At 44.7% G+C, this 9,542-nt stretch overlaps 1 protein-coding gene across 1 annotated transcript; it reads left to right on the forward strand.

Annotated features, from left to right (window-relative positions):
• The first annotated feature begins 884 nt into the window (after positions 1-884).
• CSF3 (colony stimulating factor 3) lies at positions 885-8,505 on the forward strand. Its single transcript, XM_078156026.1, has 5 exons — positions 885-6,027; positions 6,298-6,449; positions 6,934-7,041; positions 7,295-7,441; positions 7,793-8,505. The coding sequence occupies exons 1-5, from the start codon at positions 6,015-6,017 to the stop codon at positions 7,955-7,957; spliced, it is 585 nt and encodes a 194-aa protein (XP_078012152.1). The 5' UTR covers positions 885-6,014; the 3' UTR covers positions 7,958-8,505.
• The last annotated feature ends 1,037 nt before the right edge of the window (positions 8,506-9,542 follow it).

Raw genomic sequence — 9,542 nt, forward strand, 5'->3', positions numbered from 1 at the left:
AAAGTTAAGCCAGAAATTCTCTTATGACATGGTAACCCCAACAAGTTCGGCAACCATCACTATGCAGATGGCTCCTAAATCTCTACAGCCATCTGAAAGGCAGCTCTCATGGAGAACATGTGCACTGCCTCCATGCTGAACACACAGAAAGCCTTTGATTGGTTTCCAGTGACAGAGACTCAGTGGGACACACTCAGGTGCCATCTCCTTTCTTGGACCTGTGGGTTATAAAAGTGAGTTGAGAGGGCCTGCATCCCACTCCCTTTCTAGCTGTCCAGGACTCCCTCGTTATTTTTTCCCTCGCATATTCTTCAGAAATGCAGCCAGCATGGTGGGAGAGGGGGGATAAAATAGGAGGAGAGGTTTTTCCTTATCTACTTCCCCACAAGAGGTAATGACAATTGACAGCAGAAGCAGCACTTTTTTTACAGTTACAGACTTTTTTCCACACTGCCTGAGGAAGGAAGTGCAAAAATTCTGTTGCTGAATCCCAGTGTCCTGCAAAGGAGGGATTTTAAAATTCCCTAGGTAGAACGATCCTGACCTTCTGGTCTGAAAAGATACTGGGAAGCCCCATCTTTGGAGTTAATTCATGGGTGACCTCAAATTTGAGAGTGCTTGGGTTCAATGATTGGGGCAGGAGCATTCTCTAAGGAGAATTTCCATTAATAATGTGCTTCTTGGATAAGGAAGAGAATAAAAGGTCAATAGAAGCTGACCTTTCAGCTAAAGCACTAAAACTATGCTATGGGACATCTGGACCTTAATAACTCTCCCTGGTGTTGCTTGGGCAGTGCAAATTCAAGATGAATGGGAAATGCCGTGGAGCAACCCCAGAGTATCTTTACCTTCTGGCCTGATGGTTTATGTTTCTGTATTTGTCCACAGGCTCCTATGAATTCTATGCATTTTCTGTGGTGGTAAAAAAAAACAAAACTGGCCCATCTATTGAGTGCCTGTATAAGAATTCCTGCTACCCATATTGTGCAAAACTTAGAACTGAACCAAACCTAAGCTTTATTCCAGAGATCTCCCCAGAGTAAAATGTATGGGGTTGGGGCAAGAGCCAAGGAGAGAAACTAACCCTTCAGGGGGTCTAGCCTCTGGAATCAGACCCAGATGAGCCCAGAGTTTCTTGGGGAGCCTTGAGCCAGAGGTAGGTGTTTGCTGGTAAATTTTTAACAACCAGATCTTGGCAGGCGTATGTATGCACAACTTATTGAATTTAAATCTAATCTGCATTACTAACATCTTCTCCATAACTTTCTTAAGTCTAGACAATCAACAAGATGATAATTCAAGCCCTGATCTGCCTATTTCAGAAGGGTAAACACACTGAAAATTTAATAATCGGCCCTCCTGAGCACAAGCCAGCTCAAGCACACCCCTGCCAAGTTCACTTTTATTGATGTTCTTTCCTTCTTTCCCTTTTCTTTTTTTAAAATTTCATTACCTTTTCCAACTGAATCCATGCATTGGCCATATCTGAAAACGTATTCTTCATTTGGCTTTTCTAATCTACCACCTTTCTGCCAAGAAGTGGGAGGGGCACTTGGCCATCAGTCTTCTCAAGTCAGGACAGCTCACCCAACTGACCATAAATCTCTCAGTGCTCTTTTCCTTCATGGTATTGTGATCAACCTGGAGATGGTTCTACCTTTGGTAAGATTGCTCTGTCTCAGTCGTAGGAATCTTGGCAAGTTTCTCAGAATTATATGCATAATTTCTTTTTTTTCTCTTTAAATATTTTATTTTTTCCTAATTACATGTAAAGACAATTTTTAACATTCATTTTTTTTAAATTTTGACTTCCAAATTCTCTCCCTCCCTTCCTTCCCTCCCCCTTCCCTGAGTCAGTAAGCAACTCGATATAGGTTATACATGTACAATCATGCAAAACATATTTCCATGTTAGTTGTGTTGTGAAAGAAGACAGACCAAAAACAAACAATGAATAAAATAAAGACAGTAAAAAATAGTATACTTCAATCTACATTCAGACTACATCAGTTATTTCTTTGGATGTGGATAACATTTTTCATCATGAGTCCTTTGGAATTGTCTTGGATTACCGTATTGATCAGAATAGCTAGGTCATTCACAGTTGATCATTGTATAATATTGCTGTTTACTGTGTACAATGTTCTCCTGGGTCTGCTCACTTCATTCTGCATCGGGTCATGTAAATCTTTCCAGGCTTTTCTGAAATCAGCCTGCTTGCCATTTCTTGTAGCACAATAGTATTCCATCACAACTTGTTCAGCCATTCCCCGACTGATAGGTATCCCTCCCAATTTACAATTCTTTGCCAATACAAAAAGGGCTGCTATAAATATTTTTATACAAATAGGTCATTTCCCCCAACCTTCCCCCTTTTTTAATCTCTTTGGGATATAGACCTAGTAGTGGTATTGCTGCATCAAAGGCATGCTGTTTTATAGCCCTTTGGGCATAGTTCCAAATTGCTCTCCAGAATGGTTCACAACTCCACCAACAATACATTCCAATTTTCCCACATCCTCTCCAATATTTATCATTTTCCTTTTTGGTTACAATGGCCACATGTGAGGTGGTACTTCAGAAATGTTTTAATTTGCATTTCTATAAACAACCGTGATTTAGAGCATTTTTTCATATGACTATAAATAGCTTTGATTTCTTCATCTAAAAATTGCCCATTCATATCCTTTGACCATTTATCAATTGGGGAATGACTTACATTCTTACAAACTTGACTTACTTCTCTATATATTTGAGAAATGAGGCCTTTATCAGAGACACTTGCTGTAAAATTTATTCCCCAGCTTTCTGCTTTCCTCCTAATCTTGGTTGTATTGGTTTTGTTTGTGCAAAAGCTTTTTAGTATAATCAAAATTATCCATTTTATATCTAGTAATGCTTCTTATCTCTTGTTTGGTTACAAATTCTTCCCTCTTCCATAGATCTGACAGGTAAACTATTCCTTGCTCTTCTGATTTGCTTATGGTATCACCTTTTATGTCTAAATCATGTGGTCATTTCAACTTTATCTTAGTATACATATAATATAGTGTAAGATGTTGATCTATACCTGGTTTCTGCCATACTGTTTTCCAGTTTTCCCAGAAGTTTTTGTCAAATAGTGAGTTCTTGTCCCAAAAGTTAGGGTCCATGCACATCATTTTTTACAATAACAAGTCATCCTTAGCAAATAATTTGCCTTCATCCCTTTCTACCCATAAACCGGACCCACCTGTGGGCCCCTTAGCTAATTGGTGAATTTTTGTCTTAACTTTCAGGGGCCCAAACCACTTCCTCTGCTCCAAATCATGCCCTGCATCTGTAACTCATCCCCTCCCCCTTGCCAGGGGTATTGTCTTTTCCCATTAGAATGTAAACTCCTTGAGGGCAGGGACTGTCTTACTTGCTTGTATTTGTATCCCCAGTGCTTAGCACAGTGCCTGGCACATGGTAAGAACTTAATAAAAGCTTCATCTCTCTCTTTCTCTTCCCTTTGTCTGTCTCATCCCCTCTACCTTTTTCTGTCTCTGTCTTTTCCTCTCCCTCTCTGCCTCTGCCTCTCTCTGTCTCATTCTCTCTCTTTGTCTCTCTGTCTCTCTCCATCTCTGCCTCTCCCTCTCTCTATCTCTCTTACTCTCTCTGTATATACATATATATATACACATACACATTTTTATATCATATATATATGTACATATGTATAGATGCACACACACATATATAGGCAGCTAGGTGGCACAGTGGATAATGTTGGACCTGGAGTCAGGAACTCCTGAATTCAAATCCTACTTCAGACTCTAACTAGCAGTATGACCCTAGGTAAGTCACTTAACCTGTCTGCCTCAATTTTTTCATCGGTAAAATGAGAATAATTTTGGGGGGGTTCTTTTTTCATTGTATAATTCATTTATACAGACATTCCCAAATTTGGTTTCATATATTTATAAGTTTCTCCAATTCTCCTTTCCACTGCAAAATATTTACATTTTGATTAAAATTTTAGCCACTGTGGGGCTGCACTGAACTTGTATGTTTTTATTTTTTTTTAACAGATGGAAAACAAAACTCTAATTACTTTTTCTGATACATTAGCCTGGAAACATTTTGGAAATACCTTACAAGCCTTTACTCCTTAGTGTGAATAACCACTAAAATAATGCCATGAGCCAACTTTGTCAAGATAAAATGAGAATAATAATAGCACCTACCTCCCAGGCTTGTTGTGAGAATCAAATGAGATAATATTTGTAAGGTGCTTAGCACAGTACCAGGCACATAGTAGACACTGCTAGCTATTATTAGTACTTAAGCTCTGTCTGCCTCATTTTCCTCAACTGTAAAGGGTGGGAGACAGGGAGGAAGGGAGGAAGATGGGGGGGAGGGGAGTGCGGAGTAATAGCACCTACCTCCCAGGGTTGTGGTGTAGATCAAATAAGAAATCTGTAAAGCCTTGGGATGCGCACATAGTAGGTGCTTAATGAATGCCTGTTTCCTTCATTTCTTAAGTACCTACTATGTGCTGGGCCCTGTTAAATGCTGGGATACAAAGGCAAACTGATAACTAGCTCTCAAGGAGCTATAATTTATAAAGCACTTTCCTTTCAGCAACCTAATGAAAGTGTGTTATTAACATTCCAAATAATCTAACTGAGGCTTGAATAAGTGAAATGATTTGTCCACTAACAGACTGGGGAGTTGGAATCAGAGCTCAAGTCTCCTGACCCGAAGTTCAGGTTTTGTTTGATACCTGCCAGGTGTGGCCACCAGGTGGAGTGAGAGTCCCAGGTACGGCCCCCGCTTTAAGGGGGCACCGCTCATCTCAGCAATGAGGGGCAGAGCTATTCTTGAGTGTGGGGCACATGGTGGGAAAGACAGGACCCTGCAATCTTGGTCTCAAATCACTTTCCAAGGCTAGAGCTGGTCCCCATTCCCTGCGCTTTCAACAAGACACACACACACACACACACTGCCAACCTCCTTCCTGAGGGGAAAAATTCCTAACAGGGCTGTGAAAGGGGACCCACAACCTGTGACTCTCCAGGAAGATGATGAGTGCTGGGGGGGAGCGAGAACATGACCAGTACAGTCAGGAGCTACTGTGATTCTTGCTTCACTCAGGACAGATATCCGGTGTCAGCCAGCTGGGGAATTTGGGGGCTTAGGAGAATGAGTCATGGTTTGGGGGATGTGCGTGTGCTATGGGGAGTTCCCGGCACAACCTGCTCAAAGCAGCCTGAAGGTTGGAATTGTGCCTGGCAAAGAGGAAGGGGGGATGGGGGGAAAGGGTAATAGAGTTAGAACATGGTGGTGGAGTACCCTATGGTTTCTACTATGTGTCCCAATTTCAGATGCAAGAATGCAGTTATTTCCACAGGGAGAATAGGCAGTCAGACCCTGCAAAGCTTGAGGAACAAGAGACGGTCACAGGGGCCAAAGAACTATTCCCTCCCTTCTTAGCCAGGGAGACCAGCCAGGCTGGGAGAGTTAAAAGAGAAGGCTACAGTGGGAGACCGGAATGGGATAATAGGATAAAGGCGTCCCAGAAGGGTCTTTCTTCTCAGACTCCATCTGTCTTTATTGGCCTCAATTCAGTCTCTGGCTCTATTTCTGTCACCACTCTATCTCTTAGCCTCCTTCCCTCCCTCTTATCAGGCCCTTGATTCCACTGTTCTCTTGAAAAGCCCCAGGGCATCTCTGGGCTGTTGGGGTGGGGCGAGGAAGGGAGGACAGGACGTCAAAAGAGGATGAGATATTCCACAATTTCACAAAGTTTTCGCAAACTGAGTCCTTGGTGTCCCAGACCCCTGCCCTCCCCCCTCCCCACTCCACCCTAAAGCATTGTCTGGGCATTGATTTGCATAAACCTGGGAAGTCATTACTAAGAACTTTCAGCACCAGGTAATTTCCTCCCCGAATGGCCCATCTTATAAAGGCTTCAAGCAGCCAGCCCCAGACACAGCCCAGCGCCTGCAGCTCCTGACCCAAACAGGCCCCATCGACCAGACCAAAGCCCCATGAAGCTTCCCAGTGAGTCCGGTGACATGAGGGCCCTTTTTCCTTCATCTCGCAAGATGGGACTGCCTGGACTATCTATCTGTCTAGGGTTAGGAAAGGCACCTAAATGAGGAGAGTGTGGGATTCCCATTGACTTTGCAATGGGGCAGATGGGGAGAATTAGGGACACTAAAGGGACCCCATGTTGGGAATGAAAGTCTTGGAGTCTTGGGGTGGAGGAACTGGGACCCTTCTCTCACGAAAGTCTCTCTCTTGATAATTCCCCTCCCTCTCATTCCCCAGATCTGTTGCTATTCTGGCTGAGTGCACTCTGGCCTCAGCTCCTGGCCATCCCCCTGAGCTCCTCCAACTACCTGCCCCAGAACTTCCTTCCCCAAATCCAGGAGCAAGTGAGGAAGATCCAGAATGACATCGAAGAGCTGCAGCAGAGATTGGTGAGAAAGGGACCCACGGGGTAGGGAAGTAAGAGGCCCAGGGGCAGATCAAGGTGAACGTGGTAGCACCTGACCGAGAGAGCCTAGGGAGAAAAAACAAGGGTGAACTAGAACTGAGACCAGGAAACCAAATGAATGGATGCATTAAGAACAATCCCATTGTGATAGAGAGAAGCTGAGGAGGTACCAGAGGCAGGGGGAGGATAAGGATTGTAGAATTTCCTGCTGGAAGGAACTTTAGAGATCCCCTGGCCCAAGCTCACATTTTACAGGGTAGGATATGAAGAGAAGTTGAAATTGTCCAATCTTGCCACATAGTTTAAGAGCCAGAATCTGAATTCTGGCTCCAAATTCAATATTCTCTATCCACTGCCATCAAGATAGACAGTCAGACTGAAGCTAAGAAGCAGAGACTACATGTAGGGCCCAGGGGGGGATCTCCCACCACCAGCTCTACTAAGCACTCGATTCCTGCCTCTCCCAGTGTGCTGACTACAGCCTATGCCATCCAGAGGAGCTGATTTTGGTCGGCCAGTATCTGGGCATCCCCAAGCCACCTCTGAAAAACTGTTATAGTCAGGACTTGAGCATGGTAAGTGCCCCCAAGCTCTTCTCTGATCTCTGGAAGGTGAAGGAAATATAAATTCTTCCTTTCCTCTGTGGGGGTGGGTGGCAACAACAACAAAATCCTGAAGGTTTGGATTTCACTCACTCTACCCTGCCGCTCAGTGCCACAGGTTAGGGAGGGGAGGCAGGGATTTGAGAATTTCACGTAGGGAATGTGGGCCTGGAGGGTGTTCAGCCCAGCCCTGGGTCCTTTCTTCTAACAGTCTGCCAAACCCTAGGTAGCCTGCCTGAATCAGCTGCACTATGGACTCCAGCTCTACCAGGGTCTTGTGAAAGCATTGGGGGGCATCTCCCCTGAATTGGCTCCAACTCTGAACATCCTGCAGCTCGATATTGGTGATTTTGCTGCCAACATCTGGCAACAGGTGAGATTTACTACTGCCTAACTCTTCGTGATGCATTCCCTTATCTGTCAAATGAACATCCTTCTTTTTCCCTTCCTGATATTATAGATATAAAAGAATGTTTTTGTTCTTTAGGGAAAATCGTATTTAGAAGAGTTGGCTAGGTGAGGTATGGGTCGAAGGTCTAAAATGAACCCATCCCTACTATTGGTCTCAAAGGACTGTTACGGTGGGATTTGTCAAGGAGGCAGGAATCGCCTAAAGCTTGAGGTTTAGCCATGGAAGGCAGTCGGTTAAGAAGCAAGCCCCTTGGACACAGGCTTGCTGGCTTCCCCTCCATACTCTACCTCTGACACCTTCCTTCTCCCACAGATGGAAGATCTTCAAGTGGCACCTGAGATCATGCCTATCCAGGGCACCCTGCCCACCTTCAGTTCCTCCTTCCAGCGTCGAGCAGGAGCCGTCCTCATCTTTGACTACATGCAGGGCTTCCTGGACATGACATACCGGGACCTGCGCCATCTTTCCCAGTCCTGAGTTAATCCCATATTTATCCCCTATTTAATATTTATGTATTTAAACTTAGCAAGATATTTAAAGGGTGGAAGGGACTGGAGTCCCCCCCACCCCAATCCCATTCTAGGTCACAGTCAGTGTCCCTGCTCATAGCAGGGGAAAATCCTGACCAGCCATCCTGGAGGCTGGAAGATTAATAGGTAAATACCAAGTATTGCCATAAAATGACCAATCTCCAGGTGGGAGATGCTTCGTTGTTTAATATTTAAACAGCAATGTTCCCTAGGTAAATACTGGTACCCACTCTCCTGGCCTGGCCCCGGCTGGGTTGGAGGCAGAGCCTAAATCACCAGTCTTGCCAGGGTCAATCCAACTCTTCTCTGGTTTTTCCTTTGCCTCATGGGAAAAGCTCTTTGCAGAACAAAGGAAGCTTTGGCTGGGAGGTGCTGAGAATGTAAGCTCCTTGAGGGCAGGCACTGTTTTTCATTTTTGTGTTTGCATCCCCAGCGCTAAGCACATTGTAGGCATTTTAATAAATGTCTGTGGAATTGCACCTGAAATCCTACTAATTCTGTGTGGAGTAATTTTCTTTTCAAGAATTTGGGGTATGCAGAAGGTATTTATGGGAGATCAGAGGTGGTCCCTGAAGTCCTTCTAGGCTCAGGGCATTTGTGATGGCCTGTCATTTTTAGTCCTGGTATCTAGCTGCTGAGTAGATCCCCAGCTAGCTTTCTGAGAAGGGAAGGTAGGGCCGGGAGGGGCTCCCCAAACCGGAGGTCTGTCTCCTTCTTTTACACTCCTAAACAGCCTGCCTAAACCAGCTCCACTGTTGATTCCCTCTGAACGGAGAAGGGATTGGGCTTGAGTCTTCAAAGCCTGGCTGTTTCTACAAGCCTATCTGGGTTGTAACTGTTGACTTAATTATAACTGTGATCATTGTAGGACAGGCAGAATGGGGCAGTAAATAGAGATATTCTCAAAACCAGGATGGAGGGGAGGCCTATGAATGGCAGCATCTGATAAGGTAGGCTCTGAACACTCCCCACCACCTCCATGCAGACTCTCCTCACTAACTTCCCTCCCATCCCCACTTTTGTTTTGATTCTGCTGAGCCAGACAAGCAGCCTCCAGTCTGGTAATCACCACGTCGCAGGGTACTTCCACTGGCACAAAGTGCCACAATGGCTAGCTTTCTCCCTCCCTGCCTAACAACTGCCTACCCTCTAGTTCTTTAGTTTCTTTTTTTGCTAGGCAATGGGGTTAAGTGACTTGCCCAGGCTCACATAGCTAGGAAGTGTCAAGTGTCTGAGGCTGGATTTGAACTCAGGTCCTCCTGACTTCATGGCCAGTGCTGTATCCAACACACCACCTAGCTGCTCCCCTCTAGTTCTTCAGAAACCAAATTTCCTTTCCCAGGCTAGTTTCTAGAAAAGGATAATTTCTCAGCTCAGAATTATAAAGAACTGTAGGGTGCCTAGCTGTAATGGACTAGGAATTAAAAGCACCCTTCTTCCTAATCCCTCTCCTGAAGAAACTAACTAAACCAGAAGCCAACTTTGATTTGGCCTCCCAAGTAGTGTTAATGAGGGTGAGGGCTGGAAGGAAT

The sequence above is a fragment of the Phascolarctos cinereus genome, unplaced genomic scaffold, assembly GCF_003287225.1.
Source record: "Phascolarctos cinereus isolate Bilbo 61053 unplaced genomic scaffold, phaCin_HiC Scaffold_5;HRSCAF=322, whole genome shotgun sequence".
Classification (NCBI taxonomy): domain Eukaryota; kingdom Metazoa; phylum Chordata; class Mammalia; order Diprotodontia; family Phascolarctidae; genus Phascolarctos; species Phascolarctos cinereus.